We start from the raw sequence: 26757 nt of genomic DNA, 5'->3' as shown, positions 1-26757 counted from the left end.
CAAACGGCACTATGTGTGCTAGTTTTCCTCTGCCACAGGCATGAGTCTATAATTCTAACCCTGACCCTGTTTCACCACTTTGGTGTTGGTCCATTTTGGGCCTGGGTTATTGTGACTGAAAGCATCACTAAGTATAGTAAGCCTGTTGCTTTTAACCACAGTGACGTCTTCCTCCTTTAATACATTCCCAAAGCTCTGTCCTGAAGTTGGCAGTCATCCCAAGTGTGTATTCCAGCCCGAGAATCAGCGATGAGTAATCCGTCTTTGAGTCCTCTCCACACACCGACACGCCATGTGGCTGCCAGTGGTAGCTTGACTCATCTTGGATGTTTGCCTTTATTTACAATATGGAAGACAATACAAAAATGGGTGTGTTGAGGAAACCTTATAACATTCAGAACAGAAAATTGATTTGATGGAAAAACAAAGCAACAAAAAAAAACAAGCTTGAGCAAGTTGAAAAATTACGGTAAAGCTAATTAACTCCTAGTAAAATACTTTGATCCTGGACGAGCCCCCTCTTGACAAAAACTTCTAGATTTCTCTACGGTTTAATTAATGGACGTGTTTCAGAAGTGTGTCAGTGGGCCAGGAAACATATAATGTTGCTGATATTCACACTTGATTTCACCAATATTAACAAATGTCCCCCATGTTAATTTCCCATCTCACGTCAGTCATGATAATTGTGTTTCCTGCCATCATAAGCACACTGTGTCTGGCTCATACAATAGAGCATCTTCAGACTTCTACATTACAGCTAAATCCTGTGATTGCACAGTGCACCAGTTTAATCTCATATCCTGAGCTTATGCGATAGAAAAAAATCAGGCTCTTTAAATGCATGTGCCTTGCTTCCACTTTTTGGCTGGATGCATTCGTGTCTGTGTGTATTTGTGTATATGCATGTGCATGTGTGCTGCTGCTTCCGCCTTGATGATCACCTGCCCGGCTGTGATTTCTCAGATAGCGGAGGATTCGCTCGCAAAAGCGTGGCCTTGTCGCTCATACTCTCTCCCATGAAGAGGGTCCAGAGCTCACCAAATCTAGGCACAGGTACTAACACTCACAAACACATTCCGAATTAACTCGTTTGAATAAGAAGAGTTATACACAGTAAGCAGCTAGAATAGAGGCCACTTCAGGTGTTGACTGCTAAAGCGTGAGGTAAGTGTTTGAAAAGTGGCTCGTTGTTTTCCAGAATGCTGTTTGAGCTTCATCAACCTGATATGGCTTTAGCATATTTGAAATCCTTTCAAATGGGCTGTGGCTGCCTCGGTATGCTTAAGCAATGTTTTGACTGCTGGATGCTCTTTTTTTCTATTCAGTTCATTGTTTAATTATTTTATTTCCTTTCCTTCAGCCTCTTCCGTCCTGGGCTTGTTTTTGCTATCTCAGTCATAAGTCATGCTGTACCGAGCTGTTGTTGATCTTAATCTTCCTTTCTTTTGACAGCTCTCATATGTCATACTCTCACACTACTCCATGCCATTTCCCCCTCTTTATGGGTAGTTTATTCTACTCTTCCTGTTGTATTAAGTTTTTTCATCAGTGTTTTTCCTGCCTCTTTTTTTTTCCGGATTACTCTTTCTCCTCTGTCAGCACGAGTTGGTTAGACATGGCACATCTCCCTCGGCCCTGAGCTCTTGGAGAATGTGGAAATGTTTTTGGACGGGCTTGTTATGTTGACCAAAATGCACCATTCTGCCTAATTCTCGGTGCTCAGTGTTTCAGTTTCACGCCTTTACATAGCAGGAGGAAAGAGCTGAAGCTTAAGTATATATTCTCATCTTCCAGAGGCTACAGCTGGTCATCCCCAGCTGTACTAGGGCACTGTGTGAAAACTGATAGATGTTGTCAGATATGCAGTAGAAGGTTTAGGGGCATGATAGGCTCTTAATCAGCTTCTGATTGAGCCTCAGCCTTGCAGGGGTGCACAGGTCACTCACTATTGCTGTTTAGCATACTGTTGAGAGTCTCCACTCTAAAATCTGCAAAGCGGTTTCATAGAAACACAGAAAGTACCCTCCTGCACGGTTTCAGCATTGTAACAGACATGGACGTTAACAAGCCAGTTACTAGTGTTTTGTGTGATGTGGAGCAAACCATCCCATCTTGACTGGTAAAAAATAGCTGTCTATGTTGCTGTGAGCTAGCTAGCATACCCTGCAATGTGGAATCAGTTGACTAAGACATATTCATAATCAGAAGAAGAATTTGGTTAAAGGATAAGTCTGGTTTATTTCAGCCTCACGTATTTCCAATAAATTAAGCTATTGTGGCTTTCCTGGTCATGCTAACTTTGCAGTCTGAGAAACGAGCACTTGTACAAAACTGCACATATCAGGACATGACAGTAGCGAAACCTCCAGGCCTTTCCCAGGCTTTTTTAGATGCAACCTCTGAATGGACCCTCATCCTTTTATCCAGGGGTGCAAAAGACACACATGTGAATGGTCCCTAACTGCCATAATGCAGCTATGCATTGAAACCTGCATTCAGCTGCTCTAATCGCCCTACATATTCGTCAACAAAATGATTCATTTCCATAAATGAGCCAGAATCTGATCTGTACCTACTGCACAGAAAGAGCAACCTTCTAAAGAAAGCCCATTCTTATACAAGTGATCGATTGATACATCATTAATTTATGGTGGTAATGCTGGGGGAGATCTGGCTTTGGACATCTGTAATCTATGAGCAACATCACGCTGATCCTTAAATCCTAACTAATTGTTAGTTTGCCATGTGACTTTGTGTAGTTTCCACTTTCCCATCTTCAAAAGTTGACAGGGATACTACTTTATCTGGAGGAAATGTTATCTGTAAACTCCAGAAGACTCCAAAGTGGTATTATTAGTAGTAAAATGCTCTGTGATTATAAGAGGTTGTGGCTGCTAATTAAGACCACAGACTTTGGAGCGGTTGTATCTTTAAGAAAGATTTATGCTGTCCTGTACTTCTCCCTCTTCACGCTGTCTTTAATGACCTGTTTCTACTCCCTTAACCTCATTACCAAGTCTCTCTTTGAACACTCTCGCAAGCATTTTGTGAGATGATAACTACTTCAGATGCAATCATACACAATGGTATTGACATGTGTTGCAGGGATTTCTATGATCACGCGTTCAGTCATGTCACTTATTACTGCTGTATTTTCTTTCTTCCTCAGGGAGTGAGTCTCACTCGTCAGACTTGGGTAAGTTTATGTGAGTTCAGGTGGAGAATCTTGACAGTGCATGTGACAAAAGAAGCTATAAAACACCCCGCAGGAGACCAGAAAACTTAATCAAAACACACTGCAGTGTATCACATTAATATTGTTAACTTTATCTTCAGATTCTTGGCGGTCACGCAGTGTAACAGATGGCCTTAAGAATGGAGACGCCAGCAGCTCATCGCTCGCTGCCAAAGGCTTCCGCAGCGTCAGGCCCAACCTACAGGACAAAAAGTCACCAACACAGGTAAAATATCTCACACGCCACACCGACAGATGTTGACATTTTGTCTTTTTTACTGCCAGAGTTTAAAAAAAAAAAAAAAAAAGAAAGTGTTTGACTCGTAAAAGTCTGTGTGGAAAATTGTATTCTTAATGACACCACAAACCATCGTAATTATGGATAATTTGCACGGGACCATACTATTTTTCTAAGTATGCATTTGGAACAACTTGCAGATCATGTGTATCAAGCTTTACGCTGATGATTTTTTGTTGTTGTTGCCTGAACCCCCCTTGGCTGTTGCATTCTGATTGGCTCATAAGGATTTCAATCACGTGCCGCTGCCACCCCCCAGGAGAGAGAGTTTCCACTTCTCGCCCACTGGCACTAACCCACCAGACTACAGCTCCCTCTTTGCCCTGGCTAACGATTTTAGCCCAGGAATGCTAACATTCACTCAGAGTGAGAAAGCCATTTTAAAGGAGTCCTACACTGTTAGTAGCACATCCTCTTACTCGTATTCAGAGAGCAGCGTAAACCCAGTGCAGCAGGCACAGCAGTCCACCGTCACAGATGATATGAGCAACAGCTGCAGCGCATCTGCCACCAGTAACACACAGGCTCAGGAGCGTAAGGTGTCTTCCCTCAAACTAACCCCTGTCACCATCCCCGACCCTCCCGTTCACCTCGAGTCTTACCTTAACCCCCGACCCAAGGCAACAGGTTCCCCACCAACCACATCCCCTTGTCCACAAAGGAGTCCCACCCTGTCCCCACCCCTGACACAGACAGCCTCGCTTTCTGTCCACTTGGGCGCCGAGAGCCTGAAACGTGCAGAGCCTTCAAACAACACAGTGGAACTCAAGGTCCCAGATCAAGCCCCAAATCAAACCCCAAGTCCCAATCCATCCCAGGTGGAGATGACGAAGACTCCTCCTGCAGTTCCACCAAGACCTTCTCCTGCAGAGCTGTTGGTACATAACTTGACTGCACACTGCAACTATAGAACAAACGAGAGCGATGATTGTGTACATATTAAAGTCATTACAGTACAACATCCTGGGTTATCCTGGGTTTGTGTCTGGGCGACATCAAGAGTGATTAAAGGGTAACACACTGGCTGCGTCACATCATTTGATGGCCATGGCACACACTGAATGCACCATAAAAACAGAAGAAGTATTCAAGGTACCGTAGCTGAGATGTGCCAAATTCAGGGCCAAAAGTGATCAAATCATTTTTTTTCTTTTGTCTTCTTGATACACACAAACACTGGGAATTCTGGCAGTGCTGTTCCTTCAAGGTGTTTGGCCTTCCATAGCAAACGAGAGGCACAGGTGTTTTCATGCACGTCATATGCTGCTTGTGTGTGTTGCCCTTTAGTTTGTTAGTCTTGGTGCTGCCATAGCGAACTAATTGTGGTTCTACATTTGTGTGAACTCATACTGTATGTGTGGTAACCAACTGTTTCATTTATCTTATACCACTGTTACTGTCTGTTGTATTTGCTGCCTTCCACAGAGTTTGAACTAACAGAGCCTCTTCAGTTCACAGCATCAGTCATGCTTTGGGAGACGATGCTGCAGCCTCATGACACCTCAGTGTGGTTTCACAGCAGCATTTCTCCATCTGTTAGGCTCACATGTTACTTCCACGCATCCTTTGTGACAACGTGGCTAATGAGTGATATCACTAAGCACTCTCCTCCTCTCCTCCTTTTCCAATCAACTCCCTCTCCCTCCAACACCAGGGGCCTCCCTCCCCCGACCCCGCAGCACGGCACTCCCCCTATCGCTGCCGCAGCTCAGATTCGCTCGACTACCTGTCAGGCCTAATGCCCAAGACTCTATCGCCCACCCCTTACGTTCCTAGCGGAGCTGGCAGCACAGCTGGTGCAGTCAGCGGGCCGAGCCTCGCCACAGTCAGCGGTGCGAGCATCGGTGGCTGCGCGTCACCCTCAGCCTCCCCCGTGACGGTGTCAGCCCTCAGCCACTACTCGTCGTCCACGGCGGGTCTGCTGGACGAGCTGCAGATCTGTAGCCTGGACTCGCCTGGCGCCTCACCCACGCCATCGCCCACCCTCAGCCATGTCTCTACCTACACATCCACTGCTGGCCTTGATGATGTGCTAACAACCTCTGTGGCCTCCACTGCTGCAGCTGCCACTTTCACTAACGTAATTATCCCAACAAGTCACTGCTGTAACACATATCATTACCAAAAAAAAAAAAGGTTTCCTCCCTCCCCCCCACTCATTTGGATGGCTGAACCAAACCTTCACAAAATGTTTTACTACTACCGATTTTTACCTTTCACTAACCATCAACTACAGCCTACCTGTCAGATACCAGACTTAAATTCAGCCCAGTGTTCCCTCATTATGTTCATGTCTGTACTCAGTAGAACTCTGTCTACGTGTGCTTGTCTATGTTTCTCTTTGTTATGCCTTTTTTTTTTTTTGCCAATCCAATGCAGTTACACTGTCTTTTAAAGGCCAGTTCACATAAAGAATTCATGATCAGACAAAACCTTTTTTCAGAGAGGTTGTGGCAGGGTGAAGCTGGAAACTGCTGAAAGAAAGACTGAACCAGGGCAGGGCAGAGGGTTTGATAATGTAACATGACAGGACTGTAGTTGCGTTTCCTGTCTGCTCATTATGTTGCCTCGGGGAAGCAGTTCAAGGGACCCTGCTACAGAATGGTACATCTCTCGATTATGGCGTACTTTCCCATGTGTACCATTTCTTCTCAGCTGTAACAAGACTGATAGTGAGACTCAAGTGTCATTTTGTTTGGACTACATTAACAGTCTGATATCAGCTTCTCAGTAGCCAGGAGGTAATAGTAAGTAGCATTGCATCGTCAGTGTTTTCTTATCTCCCATCAATGCAACAAGTTAGACATATCTCCACTACACGGTGTTGTTCTGCATCAAATCTCCTTCTCAACCACCTGTAAAGATTCTGATTGGCTTGTTTGCTTCACTTACTAAGACTATATCCATTGACAAGAACAACCCCAGACTTTTGGAACACATGACAGAATTTGAGATGCAGCCAGTGAGATGGAGATGTTATGACGGCCATCTTCAAACCTTTGGTGAGATCGTATTATTGAGTTATCTATTTGCTCTATATGCTGCATGCTCAAGCACCAAACAAGGATGAAGTTAGAAGTAGAACTAACGCCATGTCTACAAAGGAAGTGCAGCAGGAGCAGGGCATTAAAGAGCAGCAGCAGCTTCAGCGGTCTGTGGAGTGTAGGTCACCTTTGTTTTGTGCTCAGAGCCCACATCACTAGATATGAGCATGAAAATACATTTCAGGCTGCGAACACAAACTGTTCTGCAGTCTTTAGACAGCTGGACTGTGTTGCAAGGCACAGTAGGTAATTGGTTTCAGAGCTGTCATGAATCTTTGAACCACAGGCCTTTAAATTAAATTGTTGTCCATTGTCAGATGAACTTGTGTGTTCCTGTGTCATGTTGAATGGGAGAGCATTCTACAGAAGAGCCTCCCATTGTAACTGGATGGTGTCCGCTGTCTTGTTTATGTCGCAACTAATTAATGACGAAATGTGAATCTGAAAGAGTTGTATTTGTTTACCGTCTCTGTTTTAATCTCCTCTGTCTGTTTTGAAGTGAAGTGATTCGATAAGTGCCCCTTTCCCTCACTAACTGTTCTTACATTGTTCAGTCATTTCAGATTCAGCAGCTCCTATGAATCCCATCAGCCCCCATATCTGTCTACATTTACATTCATGTCCATACTAGGCTCCTGTACGTTGAATGCTAAGTTTTATAGCATTACTATGACTAATAATGGATTTATAAAACTAATCGTTCTCTTGTTTGGGGAATTGTTTTTTACATTTACACTCGTTATCTAATGTTGTAGGGCAGAGCAGCAACATTCCTCACTATAGTAAATGGACATTTGAACATTTTGCTGCCATTTGTGGCTGGTGGTGACTGATTATCTCTGTTTCTGGCTTGTGGGTCACTCATAGGGCCAGGTCCTCTCTCACGCTATGAATGGAAGTACTAGCCACCCACAGAGGTCCCTCTCTCCCCCGTCCTACCCTCCTCCCCCCGCCTCGCTCCACACCGGTCTCCAGAGACAGAGCAGGAGTTCAGGTGAGCCGCTGAGCTTTTGTCCCTTTATTTGAGGTGGGAACACTGCATGTTTTGATGAAAATTCTGCTCTCCATGAAAAAACTATCCACGTGCATGATTATTAATAAGTACTTGACAAGTACAATTTCACTACATATTTAATTCAGAACCTCCTGCTGTTCAGAACAACAATGCACAGAAACACTGATATGCAGAACATGAAGACCTGCAGTAAAGAAAATTATTAAACATTAATTGGTCATATGTAATATATTATTAATATGTTACAATCTCAGGATGTGATTCCTGCTACTAGAGGAAACAACCATTCTGTTGTAGAGCACAGTAAGACATTAATTAGTGCAAAATGCAGAGAAAGGCAGTGGTTGTTTTTGTACTACTCAAATCAAAGCACACACAAGAGCAGTTCCTCTTCTCCCTCCTCTTCCTCCATGTGTGCAGAGGGCAGCGAATCAGTCACCAGAGAGTCTGTGGTGTCGGGCCACACCAGCGTGAGCAGCACCGTGCCCGTCGCCCGCTTCTCAGAAGAAGAGAAAAAGGTGTCCCTCATCAAAGCCCCTCATTACGAAGGCATCGGCCCCGTGGACGAGTCTGGCATCCCCATCGCCATCCGCACGGTGAGGTCAAACACACGCTGAGATGAACACGGCAGTTACTGTGGCGTTGCACAGGAGCGTCTTTTGACCCATTTCTGTTGTCGTGATATGTGATCAGCCTCACGAGAGGGGATTAGTTTCAGCTGTCAGCAGCTTTTGACCTCATATTAAAGGCCCTTTTTCTCTTGCTTCCACTATCTCTCAGTATCTTTTTTACTCTCCCTCTGCCTGATGGGTAGAAATATGAGCTCAGAAAAGGTCTTTACTTTAGGACTGCAAGGTCCTCGCTGCTTGCTTGTCAAAGTGTGTGACTCTGTGTTATCTCTGCTAAGGCTTTTTTGTGTCGGTGTCACTCAGTCATCCATTTCTTGAAGAGCGGTGTTGAACTACAGAATGAGTGAGAAGGAGAAAGTTAAAGGAGGAATGAGAGATGGGCAATGAAAGTAAAGAGAAAAGGTGAAAAGAGAAAGAAGGCAGGAAAGAAGAAAAACAGATGCTCCTTGTTGTGAGCGGACGAACATTTTTGTGGGCACTTTATTTGGTAACCATGGAGAGCGAAGTGGTAATTGGCCCGTCTCATGGCCGTGCCAAAGCTACATGCTCAGTCACACACACTCCCTCACTGTGGAGCCAGACTGCGTCTCCTCTGACCAGAGTCCAGACTCACTGTTTAGTGCTTCTGAATAAAGAGGGGATTAAGTCTCTCTGCCATTTGATAGCTCTTTTTTCAAGTGGCTGTTAGATCCATACTGTATACACAAAGACGCACATACCAGGGTTCCTCCTGGGTTTGCCAGGCAGAGCACCAGGAGTTCCCACTTTGGTTTTGTAGCAACATGGCTTCTGTATCCTCGACGCTGTGAAACCAAATCTGCTGACACTGATTTCTGAAAGTAGGCACAATCACCTTATCGCACACACACATACACACTTGCCCCAAAACAAACAGCTGTAGTAGTTTATCAAGTTACCGATTACACTATTATATCTTTTTCTGGCTGTATGTTTGGACGTTGTGGCCATTTCTAGACTGAGTTTGTCTAAAAGCTGAAAAATCCACTTTACACACATTCAAATGTTAAGAATGATGATGAAGCAGCTTGTGTTTATTCATAATTATTTTTTATTGATTGATACTGCATTAATTGAACACATCTATTTTCTCTTAAAGTCATTGTGAAACAGAAGTTAAAGCGTTTATCTTCTGTTGTGTGACCATTTACTAAAGCCAAACAGAATATGTACACATGACGTGATTTAAGTCAAATCCTTTAGGTTTGATTGGATCGCTCACAGGTGGGCTTGATCTAGAAAATCAGGAGCTGTACAGAACTGTTGGCCTCCACCTACACCTGACTCACCTGTGTCGTTACATCAGGAGGAGGATCGGAGAAATTACCAATCAGATTCTTTGGAAAAGCTTCTTGCCAGCTGATATCCAAACACACATCCTCCAATCACATCACTCTGCTCGCTACTACAACCCGCTGACTATAAGTGTGTTTCTGTATGAGGTTTGCTCATTGCCCCAAATCACATTTGATTTGAGTTCAAGAAGAGTCATCAGTAATATTTCAATGATTTAAATGTACTTTTCATTGTACTTTATTGATAGATGTCTGGGGTGTGTGTCCACATTTCAGACTTGTTTCTCGATGCTTACAGCTGATAATTAAATAAAATATCTTACTCAGACAAATCAAGAGCAGTTACCTTGAATTAAGTTAAATAATCTGCAAATGATTCTTGACGAGATTATTTATCTCGGATACGAAAAAGGGAGATTCAGGACTTAAATTATCCCAGATCTCTGTCTGATCAACATTTCCTAAAAGCAAATTATGGAGAGTGTCTCCAACTGCGATGAGTGTATTTTATGAATAATTTATTCATGTCTCAGCATAAGTTAAATTGTCTATGAGAGAAATATGGATCTCTAGGAAGGCTGAGAGCGTGTTTTCCTCTGCTCAGTAATGTCCTGCAAAACGGTGGGAACCCTTTCTACTTTCTAGCTTCAGCTTTCCAGGTTATGTTGCATTTCACAGCACATAAATCTTTATGATTATTTCTCTCCTCAGACGGTGGATAGGCCTAAGGATTGGTACAAAACTATGTTCAAACAGATCCACAAGGTTCACAAAGCAGGTAAGTCTGCACTGAGTCACACTGAACAACAGAAATGTCCCATTACTTGCTGTTCTGTGATCATCGGACGTTATGAGTGGATTTGGTCATGCATGCGTGCGTGTGTGTGTGTCTTTGTGTATCTGTGCATGTTGGTTCTTCTTCAACCAAAAGTGCCAGAGAAGCTCAGAGCCAGAACTCATTAGATGAGAGCAAGAGAGTCTGAAGAGGAGGAGGAATTGAGAGAAACCTCTAATAGACACTGAGCTGTCCTGGGAAATCTGCTCTAATTTAGTGGGCTTGACAGAATCACACAGTCAGTACAAGGCTTGTTTGTTCATAACTGCTCAGGCTTCTTCTACTGCAGCACACACACACACACACACAGACACACAGACAATTTCATGGTTGTGTGTGCATGAAAAACATCTTTATGAGTTCCTGTGATGAGTATTCGCATATTGTCAGTGAATTTATGAAGCAATATTCCAGCAACCCCCATGCAGAATTTAAAAGAGTCGAGGAAATGAATAGTTTTCTCATTTCCAGCTTCAAAGTCACATCAAAATGTGGCTAACTCTGCTTCTGTGGGGTGCTGTCGCCCTTCGTATAACTCAACAAAAGACATACTGGAAACAGTTGTTTGGACCAGGCTGAGCTCGTGGCTGAGCAGAGAAGTGCTTTATGCTGCTTGGGTGCTTTTGAGCTCTCTGCTGTGAAAAATGGTCGCTGTTGGAAATGACTTAGTGTAACTGACTGTATTCAAGCTGACTGAAGGTGCTGCTCTGCCTGTCGAGGAAGCGACAGACTTGTCCTCTGTGCATGCGTCCCATTCAGTCTCCGTTCCTTTCTCCTGCAGATGATGACTATTCTGACACATACAATGCAACATATGCTGTCATAAACAATGGTGAGATATGTTTTCCGTCCAGCAAAATCGTACAATAAGTTATTTCTTCCCCAACCCGTTTGTCTCCGCCTGTCTGGCTTGCTCTGCTTCATCACGTCTCCCTCCGATGTGTCCTCTGTCCTGTCCAGATGACTACAGCCTGTCGTCCAGTGCCACCATGGCCCACCCTGCTCCCCGGACACACACGTACAGGCCACTCGCCAAAAGCCCCTCGGACAACGGGGGGCATCTGGGGCCTCAGGAGCCTTCGCCATCCCCTGTACCCCCACCGCCTCCACCCATGCCGTCTCTCCTCCAGCTGAGGGCCAGAGACAGTGACCGTGAGAAGGACCTGTTCGACGCGTAAGTCAGTCTTATCTCCTTCAGTCTTATCTCCTTCACTTATTACACCTTATGAGTTATGAAACACTGACACGCCTCAATAGTTAACTAACTCATTGTTGTAAGACACATGTTTCTGTTTCTCTTTCACCAGGAATGAATGGGGACCTCCCAACAGGAAGGTGGACACAAGGAAGTACCGCGCAGAGCCCAAGAGTATTTTTGAGTATGAGCCGGGGAAGTCGTCTATTTTGGAGCATGAAAGACCAGTGAGTGTATTTAACACTGCTCATTCTTTTGATTGTAATGACTTCTGACATTTTGCTGTTAAAATCCATTGAAAGGTTGGTAGCCATCCACACGGTGCTGCTTTCCTTCATGTTTGATGCACCTGTGAGGCGCCAACGTGAAGTTTATTCTTTATAACGGTCAGAGGACGCGATGCTTGCTTCCCGAGCTGGCGTCACGCCGGCATCATGGGAGAATATTTCTACACTGTGACAGTAAAATGATTTCTATTAGCATTATAGCAGCTATGTTTGTTGTCATTAAGTCAAAGATTCATTCTGTTGCTGCTCTGCTTCACTTCGGAGCTAAAGTGAGGAAGTAAACAACAAAACATTAAGCAACATGAAGGCAAACATCACTGCAGAGATGGAGCTACAGCACAAAACACAACTAGACGGTCAAATTGAGAAAAGCGAGCACATTTATGTGTTTTACCTGCTGGTCTTTCCAGGCGTTACTGTGTTGTTAATGTGTTTTCATATTATGGGCCTTTGCTTGGACTTGTCTCCGTCAGACGCAGCGTGGGCGTTAAAAAGCGAAGGTTTCCAGCGCGGCAGCCTTAAGTGATGTGCTGGCTGCTCACTCTGATGGGTGAATGACAAAGCAGACAGCAGAGATAATTTCTATGTAGATGGAGGGCCAGAAATATGAGGCATGAGGTATCTGAGGTAAGATAATGGAGAATGTGGGGTCTGTTATGTGGGAAAAGATTCAAAAGAAAAGGTTTGTGTGAAGGTTTTGCAGACGTTTAATGTAATGACTGCAGAGAGAGACCTCTCCCGGGGCAGTAATGCATGAGTCAGTTCCTGATAAAGCAATAAAAGGAGGAAGCTGCAGAGAGTCGCAGAGAGCCCACGCTGGCTAATCTGCTGCCTGAGACTCTGTATATATGTTGTGTCTTTATAAATGTTTTTCTCCACTCTCCAAGGTGAGGGATGGCACCCAAAAACATCCTGTTCGCTGGAGGAATGTCCAACTGGGCTGTTATGAGCCACAGCAAACAAAAATGTTTTATGGAGTCGTCAAAGCGTCGATGCTGATACTTTTTCGATGCCACACGTTTAAAACGACACGATTTTTAATTATACATTCAATAGTATTGAAAGTACGGAAATTTTAATAAAAAACACAGATCTACAATCAGATTTTTAACCATGGCGCTGCATTTATAACTGAAGCAACATCAGAGAGAATACTTAAAGTAATATAACAGCATAAAGAATGTGTAGGGAAAACATTTAAGAATAGTAATAATAATGTTAATTACTGTTAAAATTACAAATGCGTCGGTATGTGTTCAGTGGCTCTTTCTGTACCAGGTTATTGGTATTAGAAGAGCTGTCATTTTTTATACTAGTGTTGCATCAAAGTTTGTAATTCTGGTGTCATGACAACATTATCCAGCTGTCCTTTGCTCTCTGTGCGTCTACAGTATTTGTGCGATTGGCTCCAGGCTTCACTTTTTCACAGCGTGACTCATTTGTCTCAAAGGCAAATTCTCTTTTTAGCAGGAGACATCTGACACCGCAACACCTACAGAACCTCTCCTGGCAGTGTTTTATTTGGCGTGAAAACTCCATTTCCATGTGGGAACAGGGTTAGAAAGAGCAGACAGCGTAAACCAGCGTATCATCTCTACAGTTAGAATAACAGTGAGCCTCTTGACTGTAGCGCATGCTGAAGTGTGTAAATGGACACAAATAGAGAAAGCTCTACTAGTCAGAATTTAAAGATATAACAACAACAAAAAAGAGTAGATGATAAACTTGCTGAACGACAGTAACCACTGTTTTTGCTCACCTAAATACTTAGATCCCATCAGACAGAGTTTATTACAGGTTGATTTGATGTTAAAATGTGTCTGTCTGTGATGTAAAGGAAGATCTAGGTGTTATAATCCATCATGTAAAATCAGAGATAAACTTTTCTTCCTTAAGGCAATTTGTCTGACATTTACATGCCAGGCATGAAAACTAGAGGAGGATATGCAGCATTTCCACCTTTGATGGCAGCTGACATGAAATGTTTATGAATCCACCTTTAGAGGCGCCTCCATTATTAGACATGATGGGGATAACTTAGATTACAAGGAGAGAGTGTGGCAGATTTGTGTGATGGCAAAACAATGCAGGTTTATTTTTATAGCACCTTTCAACAACAAGGCAACTCACAGTACATTACATCAGACATAAACAAGCTTTAAGACAGAATGTAAAAGAAACACAAGGCTACACATCGCTCTGTCCTCACTGGATGCTTTCCATATTCTCTAAGTAATTAATAAAGCACATAATAGCTCAAAAGCTTGGTGTACACCCATGTGAATAACCCCTCGTCTCTTTCCCAACAGTTCTTCATCACGTGCCCTGTCCTCTTCCTCTTAAATGTAATGAGTTCTGCTGGTGAGAATTTCTTATGCCAGCCACTGAGCCTGCACAGAGGTGCAGATGATGAGGCTGGGTGTTAGATATGTAACGCTTTAAGTATCATACTGATTTTCATTATCTGTGGCTCAGAATAAAGAGGCTGTAGTGTGATTCTGTCACGGGATTCACAGCCCTGTTAATTCTTATGCATATGAATTTAATGAATCTCAGTTCAGAGGGGCCTCGGTGCTGAAATAGTCTGCCTCCCACTGGTGACGAGTTGGACTGTGCATATGAGGTTATTTCGTGTAGGCAAGTTTAATTACTGTCTTGTAGTAAAGCACTGTTACATGCTGTCTAACGTGCACCAAAGTTTTGGAATCAGTGTCAGTAGTGGAGTAAAATGTCTTCTAAGGGTTTGTCAGGAGTAAATGGGTTTTTGCGTCACTGTTTGGTCCCCATGAGCCAGTCTTCATCTTCATGCTGGTTCACCCTGTGCCCATCTCCCTGTGACGCCTCTGCCCATTCCTAACCATGAGGTCCATGTCTCTCTTTGTGTGTGACTTCTATCCACACTTCCTTTCTTCTGTCTTTCTTCTGCCTCCTCTCTCTGTCACTGTCATGCTTTCCCAGACCTATGATGACATAGATTTAGAGAACGAGCCTTGGTATAAGTTCTTTTCCGAGCTGGAGTTTGGGCGGCCGGTAAGTCAGGGCCATAGATGCTTCCTCAACCACAACCCTGCCATAGGCATACACCCACTCTCTCCACCCCACCCGTGGTTTTTTTTAAGTGTCTCCACCAATAGACTGGGTGGGGCTAGTTGTTTGGGCATGTGGTACTTGTTGGGTGCTGTGACCCCCCACCCTCCCCCCACCCTTGTGACAGGCTGTGATATGTCTCTGCGTTGCTGGGTCTTTTGGTCTGGTGGCTAGCAGGCACTGAAATGTTCAAACACAAACCATACTATTTCAGTTGGTTCATTATTGCATCTTGTTCAAAAACAAGCAGGAAAATAGGTCAAAAAGCCGCGAGCTCCAGATGCTTGAGATGAGCCGACTTTTAGGCTGGTAGAACTGCACAGATCAGTCAGTCAATCAATCAATTAATCAATCATAACATTGAGAAATATGCAATATGTGAGTTTCCTAATGTTAAATATCATCCTTTTGTTCTGCATAATGATCTGAGTCGTCTTCTCTTGCACATGCTAACATGTGCATCAGTTAATCAGCCTTTTATTTAGCCTGTTTATTCGTTTGATCATTTATGCATCGCTGCCAGTACTGTGTTTATCTTCACTGAATGAAGATAAACCAAGTAGAGGAACGCTGTGCATATCTTCAAGCTAAATGCTTTAGTGCCCTCTGCTGGGTGTAGGTGGCAATAACGTCCTCGTGGCTCAGGGCAGGGATTGCCTCTAGCCACAGATCTGGGATCAAATTACCCCAACCTGACTGATGTACAAAGTGTCATGAGGACATGCCTCCGACCATGCCAGCATGACATCGGGTGATGATTTGTTGGGCTTATTTGAAATGTTCAGGTGAAAATGTCACATCTGGAGCTGCCATGGCTTCCCAGAGTCATGTTGGGCCGTTTGCTGAGATTTCTACCTGCAACGTTTCCAATGTTTCACATCACAGAATAAGCCCTTAGAGTGTAGAGGGTTTCCCTACGTGCACTGGCTGGTCCAGCTGGGACAGAATCTCACAGTATGTTCAGTGTTTGAGTGTTTGTTGAGGTGACACAAGACGTTTCGAGTGACCCGTAGTTTATCTGCACTAGTAAACGAGCACTAAATCATAGCATTTGATGGTGCAATCCATTGCACTCTCAAATAAACACTGCAGCTTTTGCTTCTTGGCTTTCTGCTTTACAGCTTGCTCTCACACTCTGCATGTGTGTGTGGTACACGGGCACATTTCTGTGTATGTGTGTGTGCGTGTGTGTGCTACATACAGCTACATTCTGTAGTTTAAAAGTTGCTGTTTTTAGATTGGCATAGGAAGTGTCACTAGATGCATACTAGATGTGAATGTGAATGAACATATTATTACAGGCAGGTGTGTGCGTGTGTTTGTCAGTAAAAGTGTGTATTAAGTGTGTGCACATGTGTGCATTGTACATGCAACGCACATGTGCAACGTTTGTGAACTAGCCCATCTCTGGTTACTCAGATTCTCTAACGGGTGTCACTCTCTCCACATGTTTCTTGTGTTTTTTTGGTTTCTCCCCATGATGTCACCACTGCTTCTCCTCCTTCACCTCATTTTCACCTTCTTCCTATTCCTCCTCAACTCCTCCTCCTCCTCCTGCTCACTGCTGCTGCTTGTGGCTCAAGCCTCCTAAAAAACGGCTGGATTATAATCCAGACATCTCCGCTCGCCAGCGCATCGAGGTAATCTCACATTCATGAGTGTTCCTAGTATTGTTGTTAATCTCACTATTTCTAACCAATCAGAGTAATTAAAGTCTGTATTGTTCAGAAAAATGGAAGATATAATTGCTTAAATGAGTGTAGTAGTGAAGTAGTGTGGCGCCAGTTCAGTGTGATCTCATATCAGCCATCCACCACAAGATTAGTATGATGCTGCTGTGTGAGGTCTGTTGAACATATAGCTTTAAAATGCTATTCATCGATTTTCTTGGCATTGTAAGAAAATCTGCTGGTTGTTCTGTGGTAATTGAATATTTTATTTTACTGTCTGCTAACATCTCTCCTCAGAAAAATATCAAGATGTAGATTTTTTATTTTAATCTCAAAATCATCATCGCATTTGATGATTAGCCTTTCCTCAGACAGAGTTTTGCTGTTAAAGTGTGTCAACCGTTCTTTACCACTCGGACCCATTCCAGCCGATCCAGGCCAGGTTTTGCAGGCTAACTTTTGCCCCCTGAGCTCAGCCCATAAAATCCTTTGCTATATCACCTTTGCCATCATCCTCCAGAGCAGCCCAAGACAGAGCTGAAATTTTTCTGCAACGCTCGCACCGGTAGGCCTCCTCTCAGTCAGGTGTGCCATGTGGAACCAGCCTCCATCACACCTTAAACTGGGGGAGCATTTTGAGTGTGGCACAGCAACAACCGCATGCAGGCTGTGCATTGTGAGCTGCTCTGCCTCGAGTCTTTGTTCTTGCGGAGCTCACTTTTCTCTTTTGTTGTCTGCCCTATTTCAGACGTCCCTGCACATCGCTCCTGCTGACAAGGCTCCGGAGAGACCTGCGAGGTAACCTCTGTTTCTTTTATTTTCCTCTGCATCACCTCCTTCTCTCTCCCCCATCCTCCCAACAGCAATGGCTCTTGTTGTGATTCATCCCAGAATCAAAACTGCTCTTTCTTGACTCGAGTCTGGTGCAAATAGCCTCTGTGGCTGCTGTTAAGGATGATTTGCAAGGATTATTGTTAGTCTTTATTTGCTTTTGTCACTGAAGGCAGGGTGCTTTGCATCTCCCTCCCACTAACTGAGCCAGAATAAATTAACCCAGCAAACCTATTGATTCTGTCCTTTACCTCCTATCGCTCCCTCAACCCCCCTCCTTCTCCCCTTGTCCTACTCCCTTTCACCAATGGCCTGCTTATTCAGTCGCATTTTCCTCGGTGAACAGAAAGGACAGAAATGGGATGTGATGAATAGGCCATATAATTCATGTAAGTCACATTGAGTGGGCTTGTTCTGAATAGAAAGCCCATGGCTTTTTTAGGCATTTTGAATAAGAGAAGTAACGGCAACGGTGTGTTGTCTCGTCTTTTTGGACGCATGGACAATAACCTAATTTAGTAGGACGAGCTTGGACGTACTTAAAAATGCATTAATAATGCCAAGGATTGAAACAGTCTCTCAGCTCATACATGATAATGAAAACCCTCATTGTAAGTATAACATAAGAAAAAGAAAAAAAAAAAGAAACAAAAGATTTTTGGCCAGCGGTCGCAATATGTGTTCAGTTAATTTGTCTTCTTAAGTGTATTTGAAAAGGGAAAATGTTTTAGACCTTCACACAGTTCATGAAGGTGATCATAGATTAGAAACACGATACTTGCTCATTATTCATTTTGGTCTAAACTGAGTTAATAACTACTGATGATACAGGAAATATAGTAAATAGAATGAACTCATAAGACATTTACAGTACCTCAGATTCAATTTGCGTTCTGTAAATTGCCTTCATCTGTGTTTAGTGTTCTGGAAGCATTTGCGATTGAGTCTGGCTGTATTTCAGCGCTGCCAGCGACTACAGGAAGAGAAGGAAGTCTGAGCCGTCAAGTTCCCAAGTGAATGCTCAGTCTCAGAGCAGAGCTGCCACTTCCCCCAAACCAGTGGATGCCTACAGACCCAGCAGCAGCCTGAAGAAACCTGTGATCCGTTCCTCACCGTCCTCACCCTCCAGGGCCAAAGGTACACGCACAAACACACAAACATCCCCTTTTTATTTGGTTATTTTTTCTCTTTGTTTTTTCACTTTTCCCTTCTTTTTCCCAGACTGTCGTATCTGTGTACTGTACTTACCACATCACCAGTTTTTACTCATTATAATGTCTGTCTGGTGTGGTCATAAGTTGCCTCAATTAGCATTGCTGGAAGTCTGAAGAAAGGGCATCAAATCATCTTTTTTTCCACCCTCTTTTCTCTACTAATTCTTCTTCCTCTCCCCAGTTCTTCCACTTTTTTTCTGGGTATTACTGCTTAACATGCTTTCCTCCTTCTTCTCTTTCACCACGCTGCTCTGTGTTGGACATCTGAAAGGTGGGGACGCATGCAACATGTATTCAAACAGTCTGACCTCCCCAGGTCCTTATCAGGGCCCGTATCTGCCCCCTGTCCCCTCTGACCCTGTCCATTGCGATGAGGATGCCAGCCAGGAAGGCAGCTCCTCCTCAAAGCAGTCTGTCTGTTATAAGAACAGCTGGCAAACAAAGCACCAGGATCCTGAGACATGGAGCAGTGTGGAGGAGGTACCGCCCTCCTCTGGCAAGATCAAGTCACGCAGCTGTGATGACTTACTCAATGATGGGCATTCTGGCTCAGGCGGGCACAATGCCACCCGCTCAGAAAGTGCTGGGTCACTGGTTTGTGATGGGAATCCCTCAGGGAGTGGATCCGCCTCCTCTCGCTCACTGCCTCGCCCCCACCGGCGACGGGCACATGATTCACCGGGCTTTCTCCAGCTCTATCGTAAGATGCACCAGATCGACCGAGCTCAGCTCATCCCATCTGAAGTCATCCGCTCAGTCCGTGCTCGCATCTTAGAGCTAGAGCGCCAGCCTCACCTGCATCGGCATCGCCTCTCTCCTTGGACACCCTCTTGGGGCGTGGAGGTGCCACGCGATATGGTGCCAAACCGCATTTCTGAATATGAGCGCCTTATTAAGAAGTCCAAATCCATGCCCAACTTGGGTGATAGTGAGATGCCTTCAGGCACTACCACGCCGGGTGGCTCATCATCTCGAGCCAGCAGTGGTGGTGGTGGCACACCCAGTTTTCCGAAACGCCGTTTTTCCATAGAATCTTTACTCGAGGAAGATAACAACGGCAACAGTGGAACAGTACCTCATACCATAGATCACTTGCATCGACCTCGCAGCCCACCTGAGGGCCAGCCTCGGGTTGGGCCGGAGCCCAGCCGTGGGCGGTCCTTTCCTGCTCCTGTTCCTCAAGGCCCTCAAGCCAACCCAGATTACTCTGACAGCGAACAAGACGCTGTCGCGTCAGACCTCAGTGACTTCATCCAGGTGGAGGGCTCCTCATTTTGCAGTGAGAGTGACTTTGACCATTGCTCACTAACCTCCTCTGAGAGCTTGTACGGCTCTTCTACCATCCACCACCATCACCACCTCCGTCATCACCACCATCATCACCACCACCACCCTGGTCACCAAAGTCTTGGCCAGAGCCAGGGCTACCAACACCGCCACCTCATCAGCACCTGCAAAGGCCGCTGCCCAGCCTCTTATACCCGTTTCACAACCATGCTTCGCCATGAGAGAGAACGAGCACGCCAGCAGCACCAGAGACCTTCACAGCAGAGCCGCAGCAGCCATTCCCAAATCCAGAGCTCGCAGTCCCAGCAAGCGATGTCCAAGCTGGCCTTCCTGGTCAGCCCAGTGCCTTTCCGCAGGAAAAAGGGCTCACCACCTACCTCGAGAAGATGCAGCGGTGGCGGAGATCGAGGTAGCAGACCCAAGTCCAAGCAGGCCATTTATGAAGCACTCGATGCAGCCTTGAGAGACATATATGAGCACATTCAAGCAGAGAGAGGCCACAGAGTAACCAGGGCACCTGATGATAGCATCCTGAGAAGGATACTGGCCGAACTGCTCCCAAATGTGCCTGAACGAAGCTCCTCGTTGCGGGGGAGGAGGGGGTGTTGGCACGGGGGTCACTCCTCTGCATCTTTGTACCCAGATGGGAGCCCCACTGGGTATGCCTCGTGTAGAGGGGATCCCTCCACACCACGGTTACAGTCACCACGGCTACAGTCACCAATCAGTGCCTGTTACGGACGCCACTCGGACACCTCAAACAATAATGAATATGGAGAGGAGCAGGGCAATGGAAATGGTCTCTGTTATTCAGGTGGAGATACTGCACCCATCACACCTCAGATATGCACATGTGCAGTTTGTCACGTAGTCATTCTCACCTACACATAGTTTTTTCTACGTAAACATACACACATACATGCATACATACTCCAAATATGCAGCCACATGCATTTACCTCAGTGTCTGTTTCATTATTGCCTGGGCTTGCTGCCATTCCCCTCATTGGTCAGCCGATAGATCCATTATTGTTCTTTTTGATATATTTATATGACATTCAGTAAGACATATTTACTGTAAATTCTCAAGTAAAACATGGTGTTAAAAAAGGCGCATTCTTTTGTTCTGTGTTAAGTGAATGTCAGTCAAACTAAGCACTTCCTGCTGATGTTTCACATTAAAGGTCTGCTAGTAAAATAAGAGGATTATGCCCTTTGAGCTAATTTGAAACTTAGCTGAAAATGCAGACTGTTGAACAAAACAATGGCAAAGTAGGGGACTTTGAATAAAATAGTGAGGTAGAACAATATGTCTGTTAGAAAAGGAAAGCAGAGCAACAGAACGGTGTGTGAGACGACAGCAAGAGGAGCCTTTCAGAGAACCCGGAGGCTTCTTTCAGTACGAAAACATGACCAAAACAGGTTTCTGATTGCAGATTTCTCTGCAATTGAGGTGAAGAAATATTTGAGAATTTACAGTATGTTATATTTGGAGTTGGAGTAAATAAACGTGGATATTCCTCTGTTTGTCATTAGTTTGATTTGGTTGTATTATTTGTCTGTTTTGCTGATTGATTCATGGACTCATCTTATTATCCCACCATCATTCCTTCCCTCAAGCCGTTTGCTTGTACGTTCATGTTTGTAAAGGGTTTTATCATATTTTTGGCCTGTATCCCCCTTGTTTCCTTTTGTGTTTCAGCTGTTTTGTAGGACTGCATGTGTCATATTGTGGGAATCACATTCACCTTGTTTTTCCTGTGAAATGGAAATAAAACGCCTGTTTTTGACTCTGAGCTTTCATTCCCACATTCACCTCTTGGAATGGCATCATCACTGTACCATTCAGCGTTTTCCCGAAGCACATATTTGTAACGTGAGCATGCATGTGAAATGACAGTGGCTACTACGGTAACTCCCGTGACCTTTTTCGTGTGTCTCTGCTAATCACAGACCAGGATGTCTCCAGGTGTTATTCCACCATGGACGGACGCCACACACCCCAGAGTAGAAGACCTACACCTGACAGAGAGGTACAACAAACACACTGGTTGCTTGTATTGTCAGCACCAGCATGCACTCAACAGTAGCACAAGAGTTCTTTTTTTCTTTAAGATAATGCAGAAATAGTTTTTAACTTAAACACCCAAAATACACCTAAATAAAGCAGAAATATTTCAGGCTCATTTGTTATCTTTAGCTCATTAATACCACAGCACAGTTACATTTCCTCACAAAGCTAAAAACCTGTTTTATGTTTTGCCTGGTAATGCTTGCCGGCTTTGTTTTTCTCACTCTCATCTCCTAGGTCTCCCATAAACAGATGACACAACTTATTCTGTTCTCTCTCCTCCATCAGAAACAGCCTGCGAGAGCCATTTATGATTTTAAGGCACAAACAGCTAAGTGAGTACAGGAAACGCACAGTGCACGCCAAAGGAAGCCGAGCTTTGCAGCATGAATGTCTAACTGCATTTCGACTCGTTGCATTCAATGTTATAGTTTCAGATTCTTAAGCACTTTTTGCATCGTTGTAACTTTACTCTCACATCTCGCCACAACACCTGGATGGCTTTAACTCATCTACTTTACGCAGTTTTTAGATATATGCATGAATAAATCTGGTTTCTGTTGATCTCTTTCATCCTGACGCTATTTACATGAAATGCGCTGAGCTGCTTGAAGTGGTCGGTTCTTGTCTCCTTCACACCTGTATGCCGGCACTTTGATGACATGAATGTGTTGCAGGGAGCTGACATTTAAGAAGGGTGATGCAGTGAACATCATCCGGCAGATAGACAACAACTGGTATGAAGGAGAGCACCGCGGGCGGATTGGGATATTCCCCATGTCATACGTAGAAGTGAGTGTGCGGCTGATCGACTGTGTGTGAGTGCTGTAGATGTGCACCTTTTTCTGTCCTAACACTGATTTCTCTTCCTCTTCAACGCACACATTTATACCTGTAAACAGAAGATGCCGTCCTCAGAGAAGCAGCAGCCGATTCGTCCTCCCCCGCCAGCACATGTCAGGGAGATCGGAGAGGCAGTCGCTCGCTACAACTTCAACGCCGATACCAACGTGGAGCTGTCTCTCAGAAAGGTACTTTATTGCTGAAACAGTCTGACAGGTTTCTAATGGTTTGTCATTTCGACAGTGCTGCTTTGGTTAAACATCACCTGCATATTTTGGGTGTGTTTGCTTGTGTCCAGGGTGAGAGAGTGATTGTGATCAGGCAGGTGGACCAGAACTGGTATGAGGGGAAGATCCCAGACACAACCAAGCAGGGCATCTTTCCAGTGTCGTACGTCGACATCGTCAAGCGCTCCCCGTCCAAGAGCTCCGCCCACCACATAGACCCACATGGTTACCCTGGTAACAGGACTCCAAGCTCTACACCCATCAAGGTAGGGGAATCACTGCGCATGCACTGTGACAGTAGAATATAATAAACCAATACAACAGAGTTAGAAATGTATGATAGCAATTCCCATCTGAAATGTATGATATAAGTGGTTTAAAGGTAGACTCTGCAGGATTTTCCTGAAATAAATCTATAGATTCATACAAAAGTAATTCATCTCAATCATCATTATTTTCTTCTTATTTTACTGTGTTTTGGACGTTTCTGGGCTGTAACCTTTAGACAGTGGGTGTGTAGCCCCCAGCCAATAACGGACAAGAGAGGTGGGTTCTTTATAGAAAGGTAGTGAGCAGGCACTCAGCAAGTGGGACGCTACGAAAAAGGAGAACACAGCGCAGAAAAATACAAATATAGCGAGGTGAAACGCCAAGTGGACAAAGCTCTTTCTAAAACGAGAGTGAATGTCGGGTTGGCTTTCACCCACTGGTGAGCACTGAAGGTGAGGGTGGGGATGAAGAGCGACAGAGTTGGCCTGTTTCCTGGACAGGTAGATGCTGACAGTTAGCTTAGTTAGCTTGCTAAAGTATCAACTGTTCCATCACAACAGTCGCCTGCTGTGGACGTACAGCAGCGCTGGTTCTGATGGCGTTGAGCTGGAGAGGAGGGCCAAGTTTCAGTGTCTGACCAGCAGTTCCTGCAGAGCATACCTTTAAATTTAAAACAGAGCACTTTGAGCTGCTTTTTATCTGCACACTGGGGAGTAAAAACTGCTTTTAAAGCGACATACAGCACACATTACGCACACTGTACTCTGCTTCAGTTTTATAAATTCCACTGTTCCTTCTTTTTCACTTTACCTTCATGGAGCCTTTCTACCATCCACCCCCATCCTCCACTACTCATCATCTTCCCTCCCCACTCCCCCCGCTGAGAAGGCATGACCTGCAAGCAATCACCAGTGAGTGGCTGGCCCTCACTTTGGACCCATCGGCATCCACTCCAGCTCGCTCCCTCACGACCACCCCTCTACCGCCCACACCGCCCCCTCTCCCCACTGACCTTGCACCTTTCCTAAAGACTCAGGAGCCTAAGGCGCCCTCACCTGTGCTCTCACCTGTGCCGTCACAGAGAGGCTTCAACCTGCCGCCCCAGACGTTTTCCAGAACTCCCCCTTTTAAAGGAGAGCCACTCGGTTTAGGTCACACCCCGGCTGCCCTGCCTTTCTCACAACCGCATCCTCCTCCTCCTCCTCCTCCTCCTCCTGTTCCTCATTACTCATTCAGCTCTCCACTGCCGGACTCTTCACTGCAACACAACAGTGGCAAGGGAATAGCCCAAACATTACACATTTCCAAGCCAGAGATCTTGTACTGCACGGTGCCAGAGCCAATAAAAACACCCACACAAGTTCCTCTGCAGCGCAAGTTAAATGTGCAAGTCAACAAAAGCAGAAAAACCCCTGATGTTGAGCTGAAAGTGAAAGACCCGTATGACGAGCTGTTGTCCATGATTCTGGATGATTGTACCAGCGCAGACGACGCTGACTTTTTGAGATTGTCTCTGGTCGATTCCCCTAAAGCGACGCTACCCAGTGAATCCCAGAGCAGGTTTAAGATAAAATCAGAAGGATCCCGTCAGCCAGCAGTGAAACCTGCAGACGTCACACCGGCCAGCAGCGTTCGGTTAGAGGTGCAGTTTCAGAAGCCGGTGGCGATGGAGCCGCTTTCCTTCACATGGGGAGGGCAGTCGAAAACTCAGAACGAGCAGCCCGTCGAGTTTCAGAGAGCACCGTCGGTGAAGGGAAGGGGATACACTGAGCTCTTCATTGAGGAAGAAGAAGACTCTAGAGAGGACAAAGAGGAGGGCATTAAAGGTTTTAATGAGAGACTCAGTCCACAGGTAGAGCATGGTGTGAGCTGCTGAGTTCAGAGACACTGCAGGGCCCACGAAGGGAAATGGAGGAAAACTTTTAAACAGATCTACTTTTGCATTCTCTCAACGGAGCTCGACACAAAGATCAATGCACTTGTGACACTTTGCCCTTTTACATTTACAGCGAAGCAAAACGTTGTGTAGCTAAAGAGCTAAATGATGAAGAGACTGAGGAGCGCGTCCTAGTTTACCTGTTGTTCTCTGTCCTCGTCCATAGCTGTGAGTGTGACCTCGTTTTGAGCCAAACTTACATCCCACTGCGGTAAAACAGTAGCGAGAGGGATAAAACGTCTATTGTACAGCAGCCGTTTGCTTTTGAAGGATTCATGTCAGAAGTCTTACTGCTGCCACTGGTGCTCACGAGCAGAGAGTTTCTCTGGATAATGCCAAGCTTTCTTCAACAAAAGTAGATCTTTATTTGAATAAAATGTTTTCCTCCACGTCTCTTCCGGAGCTCCGCAGAAAACAGCCGTCAGAATTGAATGGAAAGATTTCCTCAGCGTTTAGCTTCATAACTGACGTGTGTGTCGTTGCCTCCGTAGGCTGACGTCCCTCCCTCCACTCAGACACAGCTTCCTCACCCCGGCCTCCCCTCACCCTCCATACCATCACCTCTGACCTCCTTACCTCCTCCTCCTCCTCTTCCTCCTCCCTCTCCTCTCACTCCCTCCTCTTCTTCTTTCTCACGGTCACAACAGCAGGAGCGTAGCACCATCCCTCCCTCCCCCCCTCTCTCCCCTCGGCCCCCGTCCCTTCCTCACCTCATGACATCACCGCTACCTGCAGTCTCTCCCCCTCCGCCTGTCTCACCCCCTCCCCTCCACCCCTCTCGTTCCTCTCACCCCCCAGCAAGCGTTTCCTCGCAGCGCTCCGTCTCGGCCTCTCCCTGTCCCAGCTCAGAGTCGCCTGCCCCCCTTCCCACCCTGCCGCCCCCTAAACCTGTTTCTCCTCCCCTCACCTCTCCACGCTCTCCCCCCACTCCTCCCACTGTACCCCATCCAGGACGTAGGTCTCCCAAGGTGAAGGTAAAGCTGTTCTGTGAGGATGATGCTGATTTAGATCCTGTTTGCGGTGCAAAGGATCGTAACTCGTCTTACGATGCCCGTCTCTAACTTTCGTGTTGTCGACGTTAGCGGCGCTGAGACTGTGGATGAAGTAATTAACCAACTAATGAATGAACAGAATTTTAAAAATCTGATTAATCATTTATCCTATTAACACTGGAAAAATGCTGATTTGATGCTTTAGTTTTTGGACTGTTGTGAGACAGAACTACAGTTTGAAGAGGAAGTCTGGATGTGATTCACATTTTTACATCATTTTTATGGATGAAAGAATGTCAACAGATTAACAGCTTATGGAAAAAACATGTTTGTTGCAGCCATGGCTAAGTCTACTGCAGTATTTGTACACTAACATTAGTGCTGTCAAAAATATCGTGTTATTAACGCAAATCAATTTTAACGGCGTCATTTTTTTTATCGTGAGATTAAAGCTCTTTGTGACCTAGTGAACTTAT

The 26757-nt window shown here is 45.1% G+C and overlaps 1 protein-coding gene across 15 annotated transcripts in view; it reads left to right on the top strand.

Moving 5' to 3' along the window:
• The window catches only part of LOC139338506 (sorbin and SH3 domain-containing protein 2-like), a 50116-nt gene that overhangs the window by 19608 nt on the left and 3751 nt on the right, over positions 1-26757 (top strand). For 2 of the 15 annotated variants that reach the window (XM_070973615.1, XM_070973595.1), the window contains exons 4-23: positions 967-1056; positions 3173-3199; positions 3340-3464; positions 5191-5616; positions 7448-7574; positions 8016-8191; positions 10249-10315; positions 11154-11204; positions 11333-11546; positions 11680-11794; positions 14813-14884; positions 16525-16581; positions 17360-17409; positions 18404-18579; positions 18928-20757; positions 21896-21975; positions 22302-22348; positions 22691-22805; positions 22916-23044; positions 23155-23349. In XM_070973615.1, the coding sequence (XP_070829716.1) occupies positions 967-1056; positions 3173-3199; positions 3340-3464; positions 5191-5616; positions 7448-7574; positions 8016-8191; positions 10249-10315; positions 11154-11204; positions 11333-11546; positions 11680-11794; positions 14813-14884; positions 16525-16581; positions 17360-17409; positions 18404-18579; positions 18928-20757; positions 21896-21975; positions 22302-22348; positions 22691-22805; positions 22916-23044; positions 23155-23349 (4169 nt within the window). Of the gene's footprint in view, positions 1-966; positions 1057-3172; positions 3200-3339; positions 3465-3644; positions 4415-5190; positions 5617-7447; positions 7575-8015; positions 8192-10248; positions 10316-11153; positions 11205-11332; positions 11547-11679; positions 11795-14812; positions 14885-16524; positions 16582-17359; positions 17410-18403; positions 18580-18927; positions 20758-21895; positions 21976-22250; positions 22349-22690; positions 22806-22915; positions 23045-23154; positions 23350-26757 lie in introns of those variants that run through there. The other 13 variants (XM_070973578.1, XM_070973569.1, XM_070973625.1 and 10 more) reach the window with 12 other exon arrangements.

Source organism: Chaetodon trifascialis, chromosome 2 (genome assembly GCF_039877785.1).
Source record: "Chaetodon trifascialis isolate fChaTrf1 chromosome 2, fChaTrf1.hap1, whole genome shotgun sequence".
Taxonomy (NCBI): domain Eukaryota; kingdom Metazoa; phylum Chordata; class Actinopteri; order Chaetodontiformes; family Chaetodontidae; genus Chaetodon; species Chaetodon trifascialis.
This window is presented reverse-complemented; position numbering and strand designations above follow the sequence as displayed.